The sequence below is a fragment of the Polypterus senegalus genome, chromosome 16 (genome assembly GCF_016835505.1).
Source record: "Polypterus senegalus isolate Bchr_013 chromosome 16, ASM1683550v1, whole genome shotgun sequence".
Taxonomy (NCBI): Eukaryota; Metazoa; Chordata; class Cladistia; order Polypteriformes; family Polypteridae; genus Polypterus; species Polypterus senegalus.
Window position 1 is genome coordinate 78,656,594 of NC_053169.1, and position 27,013 is coordinate 78,683,606.

Genomic DNA, 27,013 nt, shown 5'->3' on the forward strand with positions numbered 1-27,013 from the left:
GTGTCTCTTGCACCTCTGTCTGCTGATCATTACAGTTTTGCTAACCTCATTCCTGTAACATTTCCTCAAAACTCCACAACCTTAACACCATTGGCAAGTGGTAATTAGTAAAGCACATTTTGGAAATCACCAAGTACAGGCACCATTGTATAGACACAATTCTCAATTGACGCAGATAAGGCAATCGGAACAGATGGACTTTTTATCATTTAGGAGCATGCATTTCTCATTCAAATCAGCATAATAACTCATTGTATAATTCGTTGCATGCTAAAAATAATGGTACACTATGAGCAGTATATTTGTTTCGCAGTTTGTTAGAAGGTATATAAGAATAATGAGGACCCCCATTCTACATGTGCAAGTCATGGCTATTTGTAACCAATTACTAAATACAAACCATAATAAGTGTTGTTACAGGAAAACAATGGAGCAAGCAGCGAATGTAAGAGCAAGAGGTAGAGGTGACTGAATGCATGGTGGAGGGGTGAGAGGACAAGCAAGATGCAGAAGGGGGCATGAAAGGCGACTAAACTTATCAAATGAGGTCAGGGCCACTATTGCTGACCATTTAATAAACCATGGTCTATGTATGTCTGAGGTTGGGCGAGGAGGTCCAGGCAGAACTAAGCCATCATAATAGGAGCACTCAGAAATGAAAACAGGTACAGTATATAACCACATTGCACATTGCATATATATTTTACTGTTTCTGTGCAAACTTGGTAACGCATACTGTAACAGACATTTGTACTGTTGACTTTGTGGATTCATGTTTGTGCTATTTCAGGATTGTACCAGTACCCCATTCTGGTGGCAGAGGTCCATTATTTACACCACAACAAGAGATAACAATTGTTAACATGGTGAGGGCCAACAAAGTGATTAGACTTTATGTCAACCAGAGCGCCATTCTCCAAGATGATCCCACCTTCCAGAATACCACCACTGTTAGCCTCCCTACTATAGATAGGGTGCCGAAGAGACGTCCTGAAACAATGAGAATGGCTCTACAGGACTCCTTTCTCCAGAAATAATAAGAGGCTGAAGGAGCAAAGGTTCCTGTATGTGCAGGTATAATAATGTTTTTCCCTTCGATATGTCAATATAATTTGAGACCATACTTTGCAGTTTTTCAGAAATGCTAAAACACTGTGATTAGAGGACAGCCAAATTGTCCAATTTAGGGCGTTAAAACAGCAGGAAAAGGGTTAGTAGAAGGGTACTAATGCCATCTCTCTTTCTTCTAACAGACCCACAGAATATTAAGGAACTCACCTCACTTCCAGACGACCTCACTTCCATCCCACCTTGATGACCTCACTTCCATCCCAACCTTGATGACCTCACTTCCATCCCAACCTGATGACCTCACCCTACTTCCTGTCGCCTCGATATAAATTCTCAGTGTTTTCTTTTGTCTTTGGTCTTTTTTCATTGTTCACAGCTTTCCAGACCGGTTTAAGTCTTTTTTGACTACTCTGCCAGACAAACTACAGGGCCAATCCCCAAATCGTTATCTTGTTCTTGTGCCATTATTCTACAACATTAAAGCCCATTCTCAGAACCAAAAGCTCAGTGGCCTGAACTAATCTATCGAGTCACTCCTCCTTTGACAATACCATGAACAATTTTCACCTACTGAAACACAATTTGCAGATCTCATTGACTCTTTTTGCAAAATTCTAAACACATTCTCATGCCATAAAACAGATTTTGCACCGCGTTGCACTTGTGATGCATAACGGTAACCCTAAGTGGCACAAGGTAAGCAAAAATAAAGCACAGCTGTCATGAATTGAACACTAGGACCCAAAATTGATGACACTTGTTTCAAATGATGTGACACCACCAATGTAAGCCAGTTCAGAGGGCACACAAGTTGTTGAAGGAAATGTCTGTTATTGCACATGGAATTACAGTAAAGAACGGGTTTAATTAACAATGAGAGTCAGCGCCTAATTAAGCAACTGTTTGGAGTTTCAGACCCTGACTTAGTTTGTCATCTGTTGGCTCACTCACTTCACATTTGATTTCTGCTTGGGTGCCATTTAAGAAAAGAAATGAAGCAATTCAGGGAACAAATCTTTAAAAAACAAGTCAATTAAAATGAAAGGAAAAGGAGTTAATTACTGTAGCAGCAAAACTGGTCACTGATTAAGAAAAGGGTTAGAATGAAAACCTGCAGCATGTGCAGCCCCCCAGGACTTAGTGATGACTTCTTTTGTGTGTTTCTGTAAATGTTGTCAATATTTTGGGCATTTTTGGCCTTTTCGCCCTTGTGATACAGGGTTGTGATTGGGAAATGCACTTAAGAATTTTGAGACGGATGTTAATGTTTAGAAAATGCGTTTTTAGCAATCGGGAAAATGTAATTGTCCATATTTGGCTATTATTAAGAAAGCAAATGCCACAGAAAAGCTGAATCAAAAAATAAATTTATTCATTTAAAGTTATGGCAGAAAATTCCATCCATCCATCCATCCTCTTCCGCTTATATGAGATCGGGTCGCGGGGGCAGCAGCTTGAGCAGAGATGCCCAGACTTCCCTCTCCTCTGCCACTTCTTCTAGCTCTTCCGGGGGAATCCCAAGGCGTTCCCAGGCCAGCTGGGAGACATAGTCCCTCCAGCGTGCCCTGGGTCTTCCCCAGGGCCTCCTCATAAAAGTTATGAACAGAATCGGTGACAACAGGCAGCCCTGGCGGAGTCCAACTCTTACTGGAAAGGGGTTCAACTTACTGCCAGCAATGCGGACCAAGCTCTGACACCGGTTGTACAGGGACCGAACAGCCCTTATCAGGGGGTCCAGTACTCCATCCCCCCGGAGCACCCCCCACAGGATTTCCTGAGGGACACGGTCGAACGCCTTTTCCAAGTCAACAAAACACATGTAGACTTGTTGGGCAAACTCCCATGCACCCTCCAGGACCCTGTTAAGAGTGTAGAGCTGGTCCACTGTTCCACAACCAGGATGAAAACCACACTGTTCCTCCTGAATCCGAGGTTTGACTATCCAATGGATCCTCCTCTCCAGGAACCCCAAATAGACTTTTCCAGGGAGGCTGAGGAGTGTGATCCCTCTGTAGTTGAAACACACCCTCCGGTCCCCCTTCTTAAAGAGGGGGACCACCACCCCGGTCTGCCAATCCAGAGGCACTGTCCCCGATGTCTATGTGATGTTGCAGAGGAGTGTCAACCAAGACAGTCCTACAACATCCAGAGCCTTGAGGAACTCCGGGCATATCTCATCCACCCCAAGGGCCCTGCCACCAAGGAGTTTTTTAACCACCTCAGTCACCTCAGTCAAAAAGATGGGGGAGCCCACCTCCAAGTCCCCAGACTCTGCTTCCTCATTGGAAGGCATGTTAGTGCGATTGAGGAGGTCTTTGAAGTACTCCCTCCACTGACCCACAACATCCCGAGTCGAGGTCAGCAGCGCACCATCCCTACCATATACAGTGTTGACACTGCACTGCTTCCCCATCCTGAGACGCCGGATGGTGGACCAGAATCTCCTTGAAGCCGTCCGAAAGTCGTTCTCCATGGCCTCTCCAAACTCTCCCATGCCCGAGTTTTTGCTTCAGCAACCACCAAAGCCATATACCGCTTGGCCTGCCGGTACATATTAGGGTCCTGTACGACTCCTTCTTCAGCTTTACGGTATCCCTCACCGCCGGTGTCCACCAACAGGTTCAGGGATTGCTGTCACGACAGGCACCGACCACCTTACGGCCACAGCTCTGGTCAGCCGCCTCAACAATAGAGGTACAGAACATGGCCCATTCGGACTCAATGTCCCCCACCTTCCTCGGGATGTGGTCGAAGTTCTGCCGGAGGTGGGAGTTGAAGCTACTTCTGACAGGGGACTCTGCCAGCCGTTCCCAGCAGACCCTCACAATACGTTTAGGCCCACCAGGCCTGACCGGCATCCTCCCCCACCATCAAAGCCAACTCACCACCAGGTGGTGATCAGTTGACAGCTTCGCCCCTCTCTTCACCCGAGCATCCAAGGCATGTGGCTGCAAGTCCGACGACACGACCACAAAGTCGATCATCGACCTGAGGCCTAGGGTGTCCTGGTGCCAAGTGCACATATGAACAGCCCTATGCTTGAACATGGTGTTCGTTATGGACAATCCGTGACGAGCACATAAGTCCAATAACAAAACACCGCTCGGGTTCAGATCGGGGAGGCCATTCCTCCCAATCACGCCCTTCCAGGTCTCACTGTCATTGCCCACGTGAGCATTGAAGTCTCCCAGCAGAACGAGGAAGTCCCCAGAAGGTATGCCCTCTAGCAACCCCTCCAGAGACTCCCAAAAGGTTGGGTACTCCAGACTGCTGTTCGGCGCATACGGAGGGAGACTACCCTCTCTTCCACTGGGGTAAACCCCAATGAACAGGCTCCAAGTCGGGGGGCAATAAGTATGCCCACACTCACTCAGCGCCTCTCACCAGGGGCAACTCCAGAGTGGTAGATAGTTCAGCCCCTCTCAAGGAGATTGGTTCCAGAGTCCAAGCTGTGCGTCGAGGTGAGTCCGACTATATCTAGCCGGAACCTCTCGACCTCGTGCACTAGCTCAGGTTCCTTCCTCCTTCAGAGAGGTGACATTCCACGTCCCAAGAGCCAGCTTCTGTAGCCAAGGATCGGACCGCCAAGGTCCCCGCCTTCGGCCACCACCCAACTCACACAGCATCCGACCCCCTTGGCCCATCCCATAGGTGGTGAGCCCATGGGAAGGGGGACCCACGTTGCCTCTTCGGGCTGTGCCCGGCCAAGCTCCATGGGTGCAGGCCCGGCCACCAGGCACTTGCAATCAAGCCCCAACTCCAGGCCTGGCTCCAGAGGGGGGCCTCGGTGACCCGCGTCTGGGCGAGGGAAAACGCCATCCAAAATTTTTCTTCTTCACAGGAGGTTTGATGAACCGCTCTTTGTCTCATCCCTCACCTAGGACCAGTTTGCCTTGGGTGACCCTACCAGGGGCATAAAGCCCCAGACAACAGAGCTCCTAGGATCATTGGGACATGCAAACCCCTCCACAACGATAAGGTGGTGGTTCGAGGACGGGTGCAGAAAATTTATTTCTTATTGCTATTGTTAATGCAAAATAGCAGAAGGAAAAATGTCAGCTAATTAAACAATGGTATCAATTAAAAGAAAGAAAATGACTCAATGATTGAAGAATTGGTTGGGACAAAAGCCTGCAGCCACAGGGGTCCAGGACTAGACTTGCAAATACTCCCCCCAGCCTACAGTGCAGCACGTCAGTAACCTTCTAGTCCTGGATGGAGCTCACTGTAGGAGATGTATTGATTACAGAGTAGCAACTAATATGGCTTCTGTTCTCACACAGAGACGTTCTGTGTGTGTGAGTCCATGGACACACCACAGGATTCCATCTTTGTTGATGAGGCCAGGTTTAGTCTCACTAAGACAAGGATGGGGAGAACAGAGCATCATCAGCCACCATGTCAAGGTAGCTGGCCTTGAAATGGATGGAAGTAATGTCACCCTCTGGCCAGCAATCAGCCATCATGGAGTGCTCTATTGCAATACCACCATAAAACCAAATAGCACAGCATATCTAATGACATTTTTCCGTGGTCTTCATGATGCTGTGATTGAAAGAGAGCACCCTTCCTACATTATCACGGAGAACCACGAATGGCTCTACAACTCATAATTGTCTTCTTTGCTTCTTTTTAAACATTTCTTAGACAAGGGGCAAACGATGCTGACTCCTAAAATGCTGTGGTAACTTGAGTGTCAGATCCCCTTGACACCCTTATTAGTAAAGAATAACCTGACTATTCAGGACAGCAGAATGAAACTCCTGATGGTGACAGATGAAAAATAAGCAGAAGCACAGAAGTTAGTTGAGATGACAATGTGCAGACACAGGGACTGTCTGCAAAGACTGAACTTTAAAACTTCTGTGCTATAACAGAGTTATAGTAAGTAGGATAGATTCATTACCACACTCTAGTTCAGCCCAAATCAGGATGGATGTTGTCTACACCGATCAGTCACAACATTCACACCACTGGCAGGTGAAGTGAATCACATTGATTATCTTGTTACAATGGTACCTGTTCTGGGGTGGGATAGACAAGGCAGCAAGTGAACAGTCAGTTCTTGAAGGTGATGTGTTAGAAACACCAAAAATTGGCAAGCGTAATATTTTGAGTGACCTTAACAAAGAGCCAAATTGTGATGGCTACACAACTGGATCAGAGTATCTCCAAATTGGCAGGTCTTGTGGAGCGTTCCTGATGTGCAGTGGTAGTACCTATCAAAAGTTGGGCAAGGAGGGACAACCGGTGTGCTACCAAGGCTCATTGATGCTTGTGGGGAACAAAGACTAACCCATCTGATCCGACCCTACAGAAGAGTTACTGAAGCACACATTGCTGAGAAACAATGAGGAAAGTGTCAGAACACACAGTGCACCACAGCTTGCTGTGTATGGGGGGGCTATGTAGCAGCAGACCAGTCAAAGTGCCAATGCTGACCACTGTCCACTGCTACAATGTGCACGTGAGCATCAGAATTGGGCTATGGAGCAATGGAAGAAGGTGGTCTGGTCTAATGAATCAAGTTTTCTTTTAAATCATGAGGATGGTCAAGTAAGTGTGTGTGTGTGTGTCGTTTACTTGGGGAAGAGGTGACAGCAGGATGGACTATCTTAAGAAGGTAAGCCTGCAGAGACACATTGATGCTCTGGGTAATGTTCTGCTGGTCGTTTGGTCCTAGCATTTAAGTAGATGTTAATTTGACACATATCACCTACCTAAAGATTGTTACAGATCGTACACACCCCTTCATGGCATAAGTATTCTTTGATGGCAGTGGCCTCTTTCAGCAGGATAATGTGCCCTGCCACGCTGCAAAAATTGTTCAGACCCAGTTTGAAGAACAGGACAAAGAGTTCAAGGTGTTGACTTGGCCTCCAAATTACCCCAATCTCAGTCCTATTGAGCATCTGTGGAATATGATGGAAACGCAAGTCTTACACAAGACTTAAAGGATCTTCTGCTAATGTCTTCAGTTCCAGATAGCACAAGACGCCTCTAGAGGTCTAGTGAAGTCCATGGCTCACAGGGTGACTGCTGCTTTGGTGATACGAGGAGGACCTACTCATTATTAGGCAGGTGGTTTCCATGTTATGACTGAGTGTTGTATATAAAATGATTCAAATCATTTGTAATGCCTCCAATGGATGCATTTGCTTTTATATGCTTTTTCATGTCCTTACCAATCGGTATTCCCCATCTCATTTGACATTTACCACTGTACTCAGTCAGAACTCTTCACATGGTGGTTTAAGTTAAATACACAAATTTGTTCCTTCAACAGCTGCAACGTGCACCCTGCAATGGCAGTTGGTTTTAAATCGGCAGCAAGTCTCGATTCACTTCTCACCCACAGCTCAAGTGCCCACTTGAACACCACTTGTGTTACCATAAATATGGACTAAGATGAGAGAGGTCAACTGACCCTTAGTTAATTCTTCTGGCTGTTATGCACTATCCACATTATTCATTAAATTTCCACCTTTTCCTATAAATTTACCACTCAATTATGACATCTAATTAAATAGCACTCAAAAATTTATAACATAGTTAAATTAGTACAGCTGTGGTTAAAAGTATTTGTTTCCATTCCGTTTGACATGAAAAAATTACTTTTGATAAATGCATCATCTTAATTTTCAAAACGTGTATAGTACACCCCAAAGTGAACACCATGATGGAGAGAATGTTCCAAAACCGCTGGGCCAGGGCTAAAAAGGTAGCAAGGAGAAGAATCTACCTCCTTCAGGCACTGTATTGCCCAAAGTCTTGTAGGTTGACTGCAGTTCTGCCTATTACAGTAGACATGGTGTGGTGATCATCACAAGGTACAGATTTCTTGATGCCCCCAGTAGTCCACTGGCAGCCAGTGGATGAAAATCCTATGGGTTATAAGGACTTATTCATGCTCCTCTCACTGAAGCCACACACACAAAGCTCCATCTTGAAGCTCTTATTCAGATGCCAACATTAAAATCTTATTAGAAAAAAAATACCTGCCTTAACAGGTTTAGTGAAGGATGTTCACAAGGCTACAACAAGTATTCTTTCCTAGCGTATTCACTGCACTGTCTGTTTGTACCCTCACAGTAAACTGAAGACAGCTGATGGACAATAAACTGATCCACTAGGGAAATATAAATAATGGCCCCCCTTCTACTTTCTGTTTATCAGCTACAGGGTCTGTCGTAAAAAAAAAAAAAAAAAGATACCACAAAGGGTTAGCAGATTTCCACCTAACGGCACCTTTAACATTGCTGTGGAACATGTAAGTCAGCTCCAGTCCTAGCTGGGATATGTTAAACCAACCCCATCCTTTATATTAGTTGGTCAACCGGTGCCTGAAAACATTAGGAAGAGGCTCGACTAAAGAAGAACAGTAAGTCCATTAGGTAAAATGTGTCCCAGTGGCAAGCAAGCTTGTGGGCAGAACAGACATAGCAAAGGAAGGCAGCAGTGGGCAAAAAGAAGCAATTTGCTTTGAGACTTGAGAAAGCTGGGCAAGCAACCTTTGGGCAGATCATCGCTAGTGGGTGGTCTTAATCTACTTTTTGTATATGACTCTGATATACACTAAGGATTTAGGTGTTGCAACCTACAATCTGTAGTGGAACCTGAAATAATACCACAAACTGAATGTTGAAAGTGGAAAAAGAGAAGAGAAAAACAAAGACACTTAACAAAATCTCTTTTTATAAAGAACATATAAAGATGATAACTATCAAAAACAAAATCCTCTAAACACACAGGACTGTAGTTGTTAAATCCCATTTAGGAGGAAAAGTATCAGCCTATCACTTGAATAGAAGATCTAAATAGTTTGTGAATGTTACAAACCAAATTGCTACAAATTTCATTTTTTTAAGCACAGGATGTCAATTTCTAAACTCAAGTAAATGAAAAGTTCATTAAAACATTAGAAAACTGTAACAAGAACAAAAACTTTAAATACCTCAATACCTCAAAGATTGAAATCAGATGTACATGGCTTTATATGACATTTTAAAAAATGAAACTCCCTACAGTATTTCCAAACCAAATAGCTATAACACTATTTTTTGGCATACGTGATCTTCATTGCATTTGATGAAGTTATTTTGAAGCCCTGTAAAGCATCCTTTGCAGTTCCTGCCATTTCTTCATTTTTAAACTCTACAAATGCTATGTCATGGCGTCCAGGTACCAAACGAACTTCCTTAAAACCAGGAAACCTAAAAGAATAAGATATTGTTAAAATTTGATTAAAACTCACCATAATCATGTATTAACAGAACAGCACCTCTTAATGTGAAAATGGGGGAAATTATTCACATCATATGGAAAAAAAAAAAAAAAAGTGGAATTAATCTTCTTGCTTATCTTTCACAGATGCTTGTAAACAATATCATCATTATGTTAAGTAATTGCATTAGCTTGTAAGCCTCTTCCTCACACTTTAACATTAAAGATTTTGAATATATGAATGTAAAAAAACAATTACTTTGTATCATGTTAAATATATACAATAGCAATCAAAATGAGAGAGGTGAAAAACACAGTGAGACAAAAACTGCATGCTTGACTCAAAAATTCCATTTCTGAACCTTGGTTTTCCAATACAGGGCAGCAGAAGTTAAATCAAGAGCACTGGGCCCAAGGAGGGCCTACTTACATGTAAACTCGCTGCTGAAGACACATTCACATACACAACCATAATTTATAACAAATAGCTATTCAAATGATGTCGATGTAATTGCAGTTAAAAGATTTAATCACTTATTATACTTAAGCAACCCATAAACCCATTTTGTCTTCATAAACAATGCCTGGCCAAAAAAAAAGTCACACCCTCTAATATTTAGTAGGGCTGATTTTAGCTTTGATCACGGCGTGCATATGCCATGGTATCATTTCGATAAGCTTATGCAATGTCGCATCATTTTTTTCTGTTCAGAGTGGCATTCATTTTTCGCCAAGATCTTATATTGATGACTGTTGCTTAAAATCTTCTCCAGCACATCCCAAAGATTCCCAATGGGATCAAGGTCTGGACTCTGGTGGCCAATCCATGTGTGAAAATGATGTCTCAAGGTCCTTGAACCACTCTTTTACAAATTTGAGCCCAATGAATCCTGGCATTGTCATCTTGGAATATGCCTGTGCCATCAGGGAAGAAAAAACCCACTGATGGAAAAACATGGTCATTCAGTATATTTAGAGAGTCAGCAGACCTCATTTTTGGGCACATAACATTGCTGAACCTAGACCTGACCAACTGAAGCAACTCCACATCATAACACAGTCCCCACAGGTTTGTAAGGTGGGCACTAGGCATGATGGGTGCATCATTTCATCCACCTCTCTTCATACCCGGATACCCTGACCTTTTTCCACTGCTCCAAAGTCCAATCTTTAGGCTACCTAGCAAATCAAAGCCTTTTTTTTACCCCCAAATAACTTGACTGATAAGTGGTTTAGCTGTTTTGTCCCAATACCTCGAGTTCTCTTAGCATTGAATATGTGGGGATGCTCTTACTTTCACTATTAAACAGCCATGATTTATACTGTTAATTTTTTACAATTTGATTTCACAAAACATTTAAATGATATCTGATCATAATCATTGATTTTTTTTTTCTGACTACATTTCTTCCTCAAAGATGACGGTTCACCACTATCCTTCCAGGTTGGACAGTTCTTAACCCAATTTTACTACTTTCAGCAATCTCCTTTGGTGTTTTCTTTGCATGATGCAGGCCAATAATGTGACCCTTCAGAAATAGCGCAACATCTTTTTCACGCCCACAGGATACATCTTCCGATATGGTTGTTTTAAAAATGAGAAGCTATTCGCTACATCAGTTAGTGTTAGATATCTTGTGGCCATCTGAAACATATTAATCACTGCAGTACTTATCCAATGGAAGGTGCTTAACTATTTGCTTAGTGTAATCCAGGTGGTGACTTTTTTTGGCCTGGTAGTGTATATTATAAGGTGTAGCAGAAACATTAAGTTCTACCCAGCATCACTTAAAACTGTAAATATATACTCTCACTGCCCTTTCTTGCATTCTTGTTTAATAGGAAAACAGTGTTATAGCAAAACAACTGTGCTTTTAGAATAATATGTTCTCTTATTTTTTCCACAGTCTTCTCATATACTCAGGCTAGGGTCAAAAAAAGCTTGTTATACCATTACGACCACTACATACGTAACTCAATTGTAAACAGGTTTAGGAATAACATTTGGTTATGACTGCCATTTATTATTACATACCAAGATATTTAGCAATCTGCAAAACTGCCTGCATATAGCTTAAAGCAGTCTTCTTGCACTGCTATCATATGATGCCAACAACAAGTATGATTTCACAGTCTCAACCGCCCAAAATGATCACCCAGGATGCTAAAAACATATCAACTGAGGTGGTCAATTCAGTGTGAATTTTAGTTGATGTTTTAGAAGTTCTGCAAAATATGGAAAACAAGGGTTTTGGCAATAACAAAGCCAATCAATTGATCTCAGTATTATATTTTCTTTGGAAATTTGGGAGATATCTTTAAAAAGAGCGGCTCAAAACTCACTGGTTAAAAAGCATAGACAGCATCATTTCATTAGTTTCTTCAGGTAGATTATTAAGGAACAGGATATTATTAGGAGGATTGTCAGGCGTCTAGAAAGGAAAAAAGAAGAAAAACAAGCAGTGATTGAAGTGGACAGAATTACACAAAGCATTACTGCACATTTAATATAGAGGTTCTGTACAGCAAATCACTAACAATAAAAATTCCTTCATCCTATCAAACACAAATTGTAACTTAAAAAGTGCTATCACTCTCATCTATTTATAGAAGCATATAATATTTCAATAACTTATGATGTGCTTTGAGTCATATTTTGAATACGTGTGCCTATTTCACGTAATGTTTAAAAATAATTCAGCCGGAGGACTACACATTTTCAATAAACAATTATGGATGTAAAACTTGTGCTAGCTTGCAAGTTACTGCAGGATAAGTTAGTTAGGACACTGTCGGACATAAAACATTAATAAACTCTGCACTTGTCAAAATAGCCACCCAAAACATTAATAGTTAACAACATACCGATAAACTTTGAGTAGCAGAAACAGGTTGATTTGAGCTTCCCTACAAAGGAAGAATGAAAAAATCCCCATTAAGAAAAGACATTTGTGAATTGCCCACATTTTCAATAAAACACACATTCTTAATTCATCTGAACTCGAGTGTGGATGCAAGCAACTCATTACCTGTTGGGGTTTCTTCAATGCATTTGCAGCTGCCAGCTCCTGAGCTTTCTTTTTCTTTTCCTTCTTCTTATCTTTATCAGCAAATGTACCCTTCACTTTAGAAATAATATCGGAATCTGTTTTAGCATACTGAATGCGCTGGTAAAAGGAAAGAGAACTTAATTACATTGACAATACACATATAAATAAAAACGCTTTTCTCACACTGTGAATAGAATCTGCCAGTTTATTTCTCCGCAAACGTCACATTAAGACTAGAACTCCTTTAATAGCGTATTAATTATTTATGAACAGACCATTACTGAGCAAGAGCTTAAATAAGTGTTCAATTTTAAATTATACATAATGAAAACATTTTAACTCACCATTGGCTTACTGTAAAAGGGAAATCCCTGGAGCTGCCGTAAAGCATTTGTAGCTGAACTAAGCTCTTTAAAAACAACAAAAGCTTGGCCTCTCATCTTCATTGTCTTCAATGCCACAATTTCAATTACTTGGCCAAACTGAGAGAACAGTGCATACAGAGAGCGCTTGAGTTCTACAATAACAAAAAAAATAAAAATAAAGACTATTTAATATTCCGTTAAACATTACAGATTTTGCATGTAATGCATTGGAAACAACCATCTCAAAAACCAAATGACATAACTTACTGCTTTCAATTGCAATACCAATGTTGGGTAATTTAAATATTTTATGTTTAAACAAGTTACATATTACGGTATTAACACCATTATTTATCACATTTTTGGCAATGTACACTGTAAATGACATGTAATATTTTTACATCCTTTTTCAATTGCTGTTTTTCTATTCAATTTCCAATAAATAACTCATAACTACAGACGTAATGATTAACTGACACTGAGCAGCATAAAATGTTATGAATTGTTATACTTCTATTTTTGTATGTGTAACATACAAACTGTCAAATATTAAATACACAGCTTTCAAAGGGCAGTCCCAGAGATGTAACAGTGTAGATGAAACAGAAAAAAAAAAACACATTGCTCTTTTAAATTTATCACTGATGGATAAATAAACTAAAAAGCCACCAGAACAATCAGGCATCAGATCTTCCATACATCTTGGTCATGAAAAAGGAAATGCCCAAAAGACAAAACACACCCAGAAAACAGGGACAATCCCAAGTAGCAGGCTGCAAACCTGGACACTTGATAAGACACCAAATCCAAAAGAAGGCAAAACTACAAATAAAACTAAAACAACATTTTGTGGAAATAATGAAAAAGCATAATGGCAAAAAAAACTTACAAAAAAAAAATTCATATTAAACATGGCAATTCAGCACTTTAAATATACTTACTAATATAAAACACTGATTTTGTATACTGCATTTCATAAAATGGGATCCTAAAGCAATTTTCAAATATTTTACTATTGTAAAACTCAACATGGTCAAGCAACATACTGGCTGACAGAGATGCCTCTTTTACGCCGCACTTTTAAAATGGTTCTGGAGTTTTACACAGGCAAATTAGTTGCTCCATTTCAACCATTAACCATTCTTAAGAATAGTTTTCAATGCATTCACTTGAAAGCAAAGCATCCTGTGGGTGGATTTATATTTGTCACTGGCAAAGTGGTGGTTATGAGACTTGCATGCTCAGTACACGGCAAAACAATTTAGATGAAAGATTGTAAACCCAAATCAATACAGTCCACTTCCATTTACATAACCACAAATGAATGGTACAACACTATAAAATGTATGCAACTCTTTTTGAAATATCCAAGAGATGTACAGATTATCTAAATTGTGTTTCCCTATGCACATCTGAATAAAGAAAATGCTTTTCTTTTTTACATAGCTTTTCTACAGACATACAATTGTTTTAAGAATATCTGTGTGGCTTTACAGTAAATAAACTAACCAAGAGATATGCAGATAAATTCTAAAATATGAGTTATGTTAAACCAAACAGAAAACCGATCAAGGATAACTGCAACACTTTGTAGTCAGTTGTGGAACAGAGGGAAAGGGAAAAAATGGAGTAAATGAGTGTTAGGAACAGAAACACGTGTTTTTCCTCTGCTCCACAGTTTAAAATTACAAATCAAATAATTGATTATATATACAGTAATTCACTGATTACAGTGTGCATTGCAGACTTTCATTTAAGGGTATTTGTATATATTTTGTTGTAACATGTAGAAATTACAACACTATTTCTACATAGTCCCCTTATTTCAAGGCACCATAACGTTTGGGACAATTGGTGTCACAGTTGTTTGCGATTACTCCAGGGTGTCACATTGCCTCATTAGTGCACCTATAACATACCTAGGCTTGCTTCTACCTAGAGACTACCTCTGGAGTCTGTAGTTGCCATTGTTCAACTTGAGGACAAGTGCTTTGCCAATGACAATCAAGGAAGCCATTATGAGGCTAAAAATAAAGAATACTAGGGAGCTCTGCCCCCTGCTCGCCCACCCCTGTGTTTGGTTTATCGGATATACAATACAATTTATCTTTGTATAGCCCAAAATCACAGAAGTGCCGCAATGGGCTTTAACAGGCCCTGCCTCCTGACAGCCCCTGACCATACCCATCCGGCCTTGACCCTCTAAGACCACCAGAAAAAACTCCCAAAAAACCCTTGTAGGGGAGAAAAATATATATCTCTCTCTCTATTATATATATATATATATATATATATATATATATATATATATATATATATATATATATATATATATATATATATATATATATATATATATATATATATATATATATATATATATATATATATATATATATATATATAAGAAACCTTGGGAAAGGCAGTTCAAAGAAAGACCCCTTTCCAGGTGGGTTGGGCGTGCAGTGGGTGTCAAAAAGAAGGGAGTCAATACAATACAGTACAATAAATAGAACAGAATAAATCCTCAATACAGTATAAAAATAAAAATTCTAGAAGTACGGAGTAGAATTTCACATTGGATTTTGATTTGTTTCAAGTCCTGGAGACCTCATTCATCAAGCTGCCTCCTCCATTTTGCCATTCCATATTTAAAATAGCACTAATCCGATTAAAGAACCCCTCTTTTCCCACGATTCCTGCGATCCTCCATTAGGGATGACTTTACCTTAGGCAGGCAATATACAATTTAAAGAGATTGTTATTTTCTTGGGAATTGTTACATATGCATTATTTTCACTTTTACTTTAAAAACATTTGAAAAAAACAATACTTGTCCTTTATTTCCGGCCACGTGAGTTGTTACATCTCTTTCTTGCCATACTTATAATGCTGCTCGAGTTGTGAAGGGGGGGGGGATCAGCTGAACGCACACTAAGGATATGCCTTTGGATTATTTTTTTTTTATTATTAATTTTATTACAATGCCTTTGGATCAATTGCTGTCTTTCTGCTGATGGCGAGCTGCCTGTTCTGGTTGTCGCATGTCGTTGTTTTAACAGCTGGGAGCACATGATGCTTCTCTGCCAAAAGCAATCCAATAACTGCTAGGTTAGATGGCTGTGGACTTGTTTTAAAATGATGGCTCACTGCCTGGTCACGTGTGACGTTGTAAAAACAATACTGCTCCTTTATTTCCGACCCCGGGCATGGTTAAATTCTTTCTTGCAGGATGTATAACGCTGCTCGCGTTATCAGGGGGAAGGCTGCTGTCGCGCTGCCCTTCAATCTTTTTGAAGCCTGTACAGCCACTGTCCTTTTTGCTACTTTGTGTCTCTGCTGTTCGCGTTGTGATCGCTTCTCCGTGATCATAAATATACACCTGACCGAACTGTTTTCTTTGAAATTAAACTTGTCGTTGCTTTAACTGTTGCGGGTCCACAGATTCTCATAGTGTATGTTCCATTATTGTGTAAATTTACATTTTCTGCATTGAATGATAAAAGACTGTTTTCTGCTCTTTTCCTTTTATTTCTGACCTTGCTTTGTCCAGCTATTTTTTTCAATTACACCTGGTCGTAATGATCAATTTCCTTTTTTTTTGCGCTAATGCGAGTTTTTTATTCATCGACGTTTTATTTATAACGTATTGTCCTTTATATGCACTGAGACACCTGTATCTGTGTGTGCTGCTTCCCCTTTACACTACCGATTTTTTTTTGCCCATTCTCTTTCGTCTCGCGGTTCTTTTATTTGTCTTTCGTGATCTTAACATGAAGATCACGTATCGTCCCCTAGCCATTCATTCCACAGGATTTTTTTTTTATAATAGAGAGAAAACCATTACAGACATCAGTAAAACCTTGGGATTGCCTGAAGAAAGAATGCAATGGTGAGATCAGTAATTGCAAAGTGACTGGTAGGCCAAGGAAGACCTCCATTAATGACAGAAGAATCCTCACTATGGCAAAGAAAAAGACCCAAATGCTTGTCCGACATATCAGAAAGTCTTCAGGAGGCAGATGTGGATGTGTCAGAGATGACTGACTATCTGCAGAACACGTCATGAACTGAAACACAGGGGCCACACTGCAAGATGCAAACCACTACTTAGCCACAAAAACAGAATGGCCAGATTATAGTTTGTGAAAAAAGACTTAAAAGAGCCTACAGAATTCTGTAAAAAGGTCTTGTGGGCAGACAAAAAGAAAACCTGCATCAGGCAAGATCAAGTGTGGAAATGAAAAGGAACTGTCCAAGCTCCAAGCAGACCTCATCTGTTAAACAAGGTGCTGGGAGTGTTATGGCTTGGGCATGTATGGCTGCCACAGGTCCTGGCACACTTCTCTTCATTGATGATGGCCGAGGCACAATGAAATATGAGGTGTACTAAAACATCTGCTCTGCTTAAGTTTCAGTAAAAGCCCCCAAAAGTCACTGGACGGCACACATATCCTACAATAAGATAATGATCCAAACATACTGCTGAGGCAACAAAGGAGTTTTTCAAAGTTAAAAAATGGAGAATCCTTGAATTGCCAAGCCAGTCACCTATTTTAAATCCAACTGCTTCCATATGCTGAAGAGAAAACTAAAGGGGACAAGCCTCCAAAATAAGTAAGAGGGCTGCATTAGAGGCTTGGTAGAGCATCACTTGAGAAGATCCTCAGCACCAGGTGATGTCTGTGAATCGCAGACTTCAAACAGTCGTTACATGTAAGGCATATTCAACAAAGTACTAAATATGTCGGCTTTAATAGACCCGCCATTGCTGTCTCCCAAACATTATGGTACCCTGAAATGGGGGGTTTTGGGACCAGTAGGAAAAGTGTTGTAATTTCTGCATGGCGTGCCCGAAATGTATGCAAATCCCCTTAAATGAAAGTTTGCAATGTGCACTTTAATCAAGTCTGAAGAATTTATTTGTTATTTTACACTGCAGTGCAGAGGGGTAAATCAAAGAAAAACATGCCTTTGCCCCAAAAACATTATGGAGGGCACTGTATCTTATTTTGCACTTTGAGGAGTTACAGAGAATGAGTACACAATTTAACTCATGATGTGAGGAAATAAAACTTTCATCACTCTTGAGCTCCCAGGTATAAAACAACCAACTCTCAATTTTGACAAAGTTAAGCCTAATAGAAAAAAGGACAGTTAACATCAGCTAGAATAAAGGCAAGGTCTTTAAATCTGCCAAGTTAAATTTTTAAGGAGTTTTAGGCCTACACGATATTAGAAAAAAATGACACTACAATTTGTGTTTTAAAATGCTTGTTTGCACATAGAAACTAACTGAAATTATTAAAAAGCACCACTACACCATACAAGACATATTATATCTGATAATGGCAGGATTCCCCTGGACATTCTGTGATACAGCAATCCAAAATCTAGAGCACCTTTTCAATATTTTGAAATTGTATTAGGGACCGAGCAGAAACAACCCTTCAACAACATGGAACTTTTCTTTTTTTTTAACATTGGTTCCAAATTTAATGACACAATCAAAATTGTAGGTGAAACATACCACCTAGAGGTTTATAGGGTTATTATTCAAAGAAGCTTATGCAATAAGATCTTAAAGACTTTTTAAAGCTGGCCAAGAGAAAACAAAATTCAGAGAAAGATGTATGTGAGGAAGTTTCAGCTATATATTCTTTTCATTTTACCAATTATTGTTTAATTTTCATTTCAAATTCAGACTACTTGTTATTTTACCAATCAGGAGTTGGTGCCTTAGATACTTTCAGTATTAAAGCTGAAGGTTAAAATACCAAACTTATTTTGAGATGAAGCGTCACTACTGTAAATATCAAAATTTTAATCTTTATGTTCTCTAATACACACACACACTCACAAGCGGTATAAAGAAAGGGTTCTTAATCATGGTACTGAAAGTGTATGCGACATTTTGCAAAAGTCAATCTCAACTGGAAACTAATTATTGCTGGATATGAAATTTGACAAATCGTTTGCTAGTGCTCATACTCTTCCACATCAGCCATTAACTGCCATAACAGGAGAGTTTCTCTTCAGAGAATGCTACCCAAACACTTTGTGGACTGAAGCAGCTTACTAATTCTCAGTACTTCACTTTATCCTCTGTATTTTTCTCTTTCCAAATGCCCTGCTAAAACAATTCTTTCATGATCAGCACATACACGTGTAAATGGAAGCAAGTTACAGTAAATGTTCAGCTGTTGGTTATTTGAATCACACTGCTATATGACAGCTAGTTAAGTAATTAAATGAAGAAGCAATTACACTTTGAAAGCAACCATTTAAGACAACGTAATAGTTCTGTATCATAAAGGCAGTGAACTAAAGTGAAACTCATAAAAATATGTTGCGTTAGTGGCAATAACAGGATTCTAATTAAAACACGGAATGTTACAAAAACCTGTTGCAATTCCTTCCTTTCAGTACTATAACCGAGAACCTCAAATTACACATATTGCACGTATGTTTTAGGTTTCACTCACCTTCTTTTTTAATTTTGTCATTCACATTGTTGATATAAATGGTGTGATTTGGTCTTATATCCATGATGTTATCTTTTGCTGAAAAAAAAAAAATAAATAAAAAAAACTTAATGCCAGAATAGCACACAAAAAAACAAAAATAAAAAAACACATGTATTTATCGACAATTTTCACCTGAAAGTATTTGTTATCAAAAAAAGCTATAATACAAATTCTCATTTTATTCTCTCAAGCCTGCTTAATCCAATACAAGGTCAAAGGGAGCCAAAAGCCTATCTCAGTCACTGATTTGTACTTTCAAAATAAAAGTTGCACATACAGTATTTGTACACCAACCAAAACAGTAAATTATCCACTACTCCTCAGCCTCTATGTGGACAACGTCAGGTTAGCTCTTTACCCATTTCTGATTTTCCTTCGACATCCCAAAAACATGCCCTGGTGTGCACTGCTATACAGTCTTAGGCCGGAATTATACTTCACGTGACGCATGCCGCAGCGGACGCTCCTGCTACGCAAGCGTTGTAGTGTTCATACTTGCGCGTGTACTTTACGTAAATCTGGGGGAATCCACCAGGTGGCAGTGCGAGATATTATCATGGTGAGAACATGTTCGGCTTCTCTGTGCTGTGAATTGCCTAGAACACTCATTAAATTCTGATGACACCTTACCGCAATATCTCTGAAAATTATGTTTATTGATTAAATCCATCAATCCAGGGATGTGTCCATTCCAGCAAGCATTGGGCACCAGTGAGAAACAGTCCCTGGACTAGGCCTCAGTTCATCGCAAGGTGAATACAAGCACACACATACACTAGCGTCATTTTAGCGGCACCAAATCCCCAAATCTGCATATCTTTGGAAGGAAACCAGAGCACAGTGTGGAATACAAGCAGGAAATACCAGCAACATAACTCCCTGCGAGACAGCAGTGCTATCGCTCCATCACCGTGACACCCCCATGTGTGTAATTATTCCCCCATATGTGTAATTATTAACAGTATTCATTATTTAAACGAAATTATATGTAAAATGTCACATACACACTTTAATGTATTTCATCATGAAAGTGATATCAAGTATAAATCTAAAGATTCTAAATGTGCAGAGAGTTGGAATATCATACATTTAATTTGTTCAGTGTGGTGATCTATTGCTGCTTGCCACTGCTGTCAGGTCCAAGAAGCTCGTAGCGATTAAAAACTGGGATGATGTTTACGATGGTTTGCATTAGTGATAAAGTAAACTACGAGGTTAAAGCGGACATTTCGAGATTAAAGCCAAAATGTCCACTTTAAATCACAAAATACACGTTTTTACCGTGTCCTTTATTTTTTTCTCAGTGGCTCAAATACAGCACTATACGTTATGTTGCTGTTAACTGGGGAGCGGCACAAAAGATGGTATGTGAGACTTAAAATGTATCGTGTCATTACGATCGGGAATATGCGACGCTTGAATATAAAAGCACCACGAATGCATCTGTATGTCGGCATTTTGCTTCACCACATCAAAGCATTCATCCCGTAGGACCTGCATAGAGGCTTTCTGTCACATATAGATAGTAAACAGAGACACTGACGTCACTTTCCGACACACACTGCGCCCACCTAAGGGCTCATTTATACTTCACGCGACACGACGCATGCTGCAGCGGACGCTCCTGCTACGCAAGCGTTGAAGTGTTTATACTTGCGCGCGTACTTTACGTAAATCTGGAGGAGTCCACCAGGTGGCAGTGTGAGATATTATCACGGTGAGAACATGTTTGGCTTCTCTGTGCTGTGAATTGCCTAAAACACCTATTAAATTCCGATAACACCTTACCGCAATATCTGTGAAAAGGATGTTTATTGATTAAATCCATCAATCCAGGGATGTGTCCATTCCAACAAGCATTGGGCACGACTGAGAAACAATCCCTGGACGAGGTCTCCGCTCATCGCAAGGTGAATACAAGCACACATACACTAGCGTCATTTTAGCGGCACCAAATCCCCAAATCTGCTTATCTTTAGAAGGAAACCGGAGCACAGTGTGGAATACAAGCAGGAAATACCAGCCACGTAACTCCCTGCGAGACAGCAGTGCTATTGCTCCGCCACCGTGTCACCCCCATGTGTGTAATTATTAACAGTATTCATTATTTAAATTAAATTATATGTAAAATGTAACATACACACTTTAATGCATTTCATCATGAAAGTGATATCAAGTATGAATCTAAAGATTCTAAATGTGCAAAGAGTTGGAATATCATACATTTAATTTGTTCTGTGTGGTGATCTTTTGCTGCTTGTCGCAGCTGTCAGGTCCAAGAAGCTCGTAGCGATTAAAAACTGGGATGATGTTTACGATGGTCTGCTTTAATGATGAAGTAAACTACGAGGTTAAAGTGGACAATTCGAGATTAAAGCCGAAATTTCCACTTTAATCACAAAATACACGTTTTCACCGTGTCCTTTATTTTCTCAGTGGTTCAAATATAACGCTATACATTATGTTGCTGTTAAGTTGCAAAAATAAAAAAATTAAAAAAGACGACACAAAAGATGGTATGTGAGACTTTTAAAATGTATCGTGTCATTACGATCGGGAATATGCGACGCTTGAATATAAAAGCACCACGAATGCATCTGTATGTCGGCATTTTGCTTCAACACTTTGAACCATTCATCAAACAGCAAAGCGCGCACATCGATCCCCTATGGGCTCATTTATACTTCACGCTCAGAATGCATACGCACCCGCATCATGGCTGCCACGCGTTCCCAGCGTTCATTTCACGCATCCTCTGAGCTGGTCCTCAGATATTAGCGTGACGTGTGCACGAGTTGCAGTACCAGCAAAAAGTCGGGGGGCGCAGTGTGCTAAAAGTCATAATGTGAAGTCAGAGTCTCTGTTTACTATCTACATGTGGCCGCTTTGAGGATCCTACGAGATCGATGTGCGCGTTTCAATGTTCGATGTGGTGAAGCAAAATGCCAACATACAAATGTATTCGTGGTGCTTTTATATTCAAGCGTTGCATATTTCCGATCATAATGACACGATACATTTTAAAAGTCTCACATACACTAAGTACCATCTTTTGTGCCGTCTTTTTTTTTTTTTTGCAATTTGACAACAGCAACATAATGTACAGCGCTGTATTTGAGCCACAGAGAAAAAAAAAAATTAAGGACATGGTGAAAATATGTATTTTGCGATTAAAGTGGAAATTTCGGCTTTAATCTTGAGATGTCCACTTTAACCTCGCAGTTTACTTTATCATTAAAGCAGACCGTTGTAAACGTCATCCCAGTTTTTAATCGCTAGAAGCTTCTTGGACCTGACAGCAGCGGAAAGCAGCAATAGATCACCACACTGGGTACATTAAATGTATGATATTCCAACTCTCTACACATTTAGAATCTTTAGATTTATACTTGATATCACTTTCATGATGGAATGCATTAAAGTGCATTGTTACATTTTACAGATAAATAATTTTTTTTAAATAATGAATACTGTTAATAATTACACACATGGGGGTGACACGGTGGCGGAGTGGTAGCGCTGCTGTCTCGCATGCAGTCACGTTGCTGGTGTTCCCTGCCTGGAGTTTACACGTTTTCCTGCTGAGTTTCCACACTGTGCTCTGGTTTCCTTCAAAAGATATGCAGATTTAGGGATTTGGTGCCACTAAAATGACGGCAGTGTGTGTGTGTGTGTTTGTATTCACTCTGCGATGAGCTGAGGCCCCATCCAGGGATTGTTTCTGCCTCGTGCCCAATGCTTGCTGGAATGGACAAATCCCTGGATTGATGGATGTAATCATTAAACATCCTTTTCAGAGACATTGCAGTTAGGTGTCATCGGAATTTAATGGATGCTTCAGGAAATTCACAACACAGCGAAGCCGAACCTGTTCTCACTGCGATGATATCTCTCACTGCCACTTGCTGGATTCCTCCAAATTTACGCAAGTACGCGCGCAAGTATAAACAGTACAACGCTTGCGTAGCAGGAGCGTCCACTGCAGCATGAAGTATAAACCCGGTCTAAGGCAATAACTCTTATGGGTTCATTCAATTAGAATTTCAGAGTAGAAATTGAATTATTTTATAACATGCAGTCTTCTTCAACTTGTGCAAAGAGTTGTATGATTCCTTTAAAACTGTGTACCCATGCTAATCTTTTAAGAATAAATTATCTATGGTCTGTCAGGGAAAAACTCTTAACTGCAAATGGCATCATGCACTGACCTCTCTCTAGGTCACCCATTTATGAATGTTCCACACCAATACTGTTGGGCAGGAAAATATTTACTTATTTCTTACACACTTTAGAACTCACAAAGCTTTAGATCAGGTGTTCCCAAACTTTTTGAAGTCGAAGCTCCCCAAAAGGTCTGGTCACCCTACAAATATAAATCCCAATGCTGCAAAGTTGGACACAATCTTGGATCCTTGGTTACTGTTAATAGCCATCACACACCATGATTTTGGTTAATGGGAGACCTATTAATCAAAGTAAATGCTTAACTAGAGCACGCTACTGACACACATATAATCAAATGTTGCGTGATATCCTTAAGCCTGGGCTTCTCTTTTTTATTTGCCATATTCCTATTTGAATTGAATGCTTCAAAATACCACTATTTATTCAGTGTTAAATTGTTCAGTACTGAACTCTTATAAAGCACAAACCACTTAAGATAATGTTTCCTCAGCCCCACTTGCCTAATACTTCATTTTGGAATTTTAACAAATGATTACTGAAAGTTTATTATATTAATGTGTATCCTAATTTGTATGCAAGACAAATGCTTTTCAATCAGTTATTAATATAAGAACAGTACTGTTGTAACAGAACTGTTAACATTCTTCATTTTGCATTCTTCTGGCTTAGCCTGACAAATTTTACAAGTATTATAAAAATGATGGTACAATAAAAAAATTTTACCTAAAACTAAAAATATTGTAATGTTGGTGAATTGGACTGAAGAAAGATAAAGGCACACACGTAGTGCAATCTACTTGCTGGGGAGTGGGCGAGAGTAAGAAAGACCAAACTGACTCTTTCTTGTTTTTTGGTGTGTGTCTTCCCTTGTGTATCACCAGATGGATGGATGGATGTTATTAATCCCAAGGGGAAATTCATTTCTGCTATCTGCACCTCTAGTCTATAATTACATTGATGCAGGGCTACTTTAAAGCAACAACTAAAAAACCTTTGGAGTTATACTTATTTAAAAACTAAGTGACACAGATTTAAAGACACTCTTTAAAAGTTGGCTCTCTTTTTTTAAAAGAAAGTCTATTTCAACATGGCTGCCACACAGCCCCAATTTCAGAACCCTGCTCTAGATATTTATAATTTGTGATCAGACTGTACGATTAGATTGTAACAGAAAATATGTTGTCATCTCCTATACTACATTACCCAAGCATCAACTTAACTTCATGAACAGCTAGAATCCCAATCCACCATTGATGACTCAATTACTAGAAAAGAAATTACATTTTCCTTACAAGGATAACTTCACCAGCATATTGTAAAAGGTTTGCTAATGTTGTTCTAAAAGAGCCTATTTGGGTTCTGCTTCTGTCTTGTTTTCTTTTGCTGTCTTAGTATTTATGAGGGATTATCACATAATTGGGCTTTTGGTTATTATGGATCTCCGAACTGGGTAAGGGTGTGGTGTTTATGTTTTAGTCTTTATTTTCTGGAATGGAGATTTTTTTTTTTTGTTTGTTTCTAAGTTTATGGCAGAGTGGAGGCTTTGAGGCTAAGGATCTGCGCTGGTATCCCGAAGGTTGTCACTTCGAATCCCGGTCACTGCCAAAAGAGATCCTACTCTGCTGGGCCCTTGAGCAAGGCCCTTAACCATCAATTGCTCCGGGGGCGCTGTAGAATTGCAGACCGTGCAATGAAATTCAAAATCCAACATGCGCAAGTCTATTTTAAGCCGGTGTTAAAAATATTCTTCATTTTATACTGACGTTCTTGCTTCTTTAATCAGACATCGAGCATTTTTTTAATACTACTCGGGGGAAAAAAGTCGCTGTGTCAGAAGCACCTGGGAACAAGACCACATTCAGTCCTAGAGGGGGTACCAGTGCATCTCTGGGCCAATCTACAGGGTGGTCCAGATCTAATTATGCAGATCCAGATCGTCTGGATGACTGATGTATGCGGGGACGATTCTTCATGTCGTCAGTTTGCACACTTCTCGATGGTCCGGGATGTTTCGGGTGATTTTCTATGTAATAAACTTAATAAGTTATAGTGTAATGAAAATTGCATAATTAGATCTAGACCACCCTATAGTGTGACCAAGTAACTCATTCTGCACGTCTTACTAATGTATACCAACATGCATAAACCTATTGTGGAGGGAAATTAAGCCTTACGGCAGTAATGTAACCACTTAAGCTTTTGATTTGATACAGTCTTAACAGTTGTCTCAAAAGATAAGCGTGATAATAGCGACAAAAACCTTCATGTTTCACAGTCCACCGAGAGTCATAAACGCGACAGAATATAACAAATTAAAAATTTCAGGCCCAATGTTCCCATTCTTTGAGCCTAAAAAGTTAACTATTACTAAATCGCCCCGGATACACTGGAAATTAAGCAACTTCTTTAAACTTCACCTCGTTTTCTGAAACAGCTCATTACAACATACGCCATCGGAGCCTATAACTTAGGAACCCGTCCTGGATGGGACGCCAGTCCGTCTCAAGTCACACTCATCCCGGAACAATTTAGAGACGGCTATATAACCCAACAAGGGAGGCTCGGAGATGTGCGAGGGAACCGCGAGTGCCTTGGCAACGATTCGAACCCTCCGCTTCCATGCGGACTACGGCGCCACAAACAAACAATCAAAAAAAAAAATCATAATCACAATAAACTCTTGGTTTTAACAGAAACTCAACGCTGCCGAAAAAGTTTTCTTCTGCTCTGTAGATTGTTAAATGCACTCCAATCCGAGGACACATACTTTTCTTCAAACACATGATCGCTCGTGCCAGTTTTAGCTATGCGGTAAAGGGATGGTTATTTACAACTTAACTTTCAAATCGCATAATAAATAATAGTAAAATAAATACCTGAAGCCCAATCATTAGCCTTCAACCACTGAAAAATCCCGCTTTAATAATAAAACAGTAACGATATGAATGAATCACACACTTCTACGGCAGCGGCAACACTCACCGGAAGCGCCGCCGGCAGCTCACTTCCTGTGCAACAGTATAAAGAGTTCGTGAGGACAACTATAGCCTGACGTTTTGTTCCGAAATATTTCAGTACAGGCGACTGGCGTTTCTTTTTTTTTTTTTAACATCCATCCATCCATTTTCCAACCCGTTATATCCCAACCACAGGGTCACGAGGGTCTGCTGGAGCCAATCCCAGCCAACACATGGCGCAAGGCAGGAAAGAAACCCCGGGCAGGTCGCCAGCCCACCTCAGTTTTTTTAACATTGTTTATTTATAATAAAAGATGTTACAAACAAATAATAAAAAAAAAAAATGAAAACAAGAATTAATTCAATAATAACAGTACGGTTAAAATATTTAAAGGGTATGAATAAGTAATGGCAACAAAAATCACCATAGCAGAAAATCAGAATAGACATTAACAATACAGATGCTTCTCTCGTTTTTATAAAATTTAGGAGATTCAATGAAAGTCTGAAACTCAAATCCAACAGATTTGAAAGACTAAACATTGTTTGTATTGGGAAATATGAAATGTGCTATGTTCTTCTTCTGTTTTTCCAGTTGTATGCCAGGCTGACATTACTGCCTGTGATGTATTGCT

General features: G+C 39.9%; 1 protein-coding gene across 2 annotated transcripts; it reads right to left on the minus strand.

Moving 5' to 3' along the window:
- Positions 1-8,749: 8,749 nt before the first annotated feature.
- Positions 8,750-26,518, minus strand: snrpb2 (small nuclear ribonucleoprotein polypeptide B2). 2 transcript variants are annotated; one of them, XM_039738743.1, is made up of 7 exons: positions 26,404-26,518; positions 19,195-19,272; positions 12,689-12,861; positions 12,324-12,461; positions 12,160-12,201; positions 11,638-11,726; positions 8,750-9,284 (listed from the first exon to the last, which is right to left on the minus strand). In XM_039738743.1, the coding sequence occupies exons 2-7, from the start codon at positions 19,256-19,258 to the stop codon at positions 9,125-9,127; spliced, it is 666 nt and encodes a 221-aa protein (XP_039594677.1). In that variant the 5' UTR covers positions 19,259-19,272; positions 26,404-26,518; the 3' UTR covers positions 8,750-9,124. The 2 variants fall into 2 exon arrangements, with proteins under 2 accessions (XP_039594677.1, XP_039594676.1); XM_039738742.1 differs by lacking the exon at positions 26,404-26,518 and adding an exon at positions 26,298-26,397.
- Between the last annotated feature and the right edge of the window lie 495 nt (positions 26,519-27,013).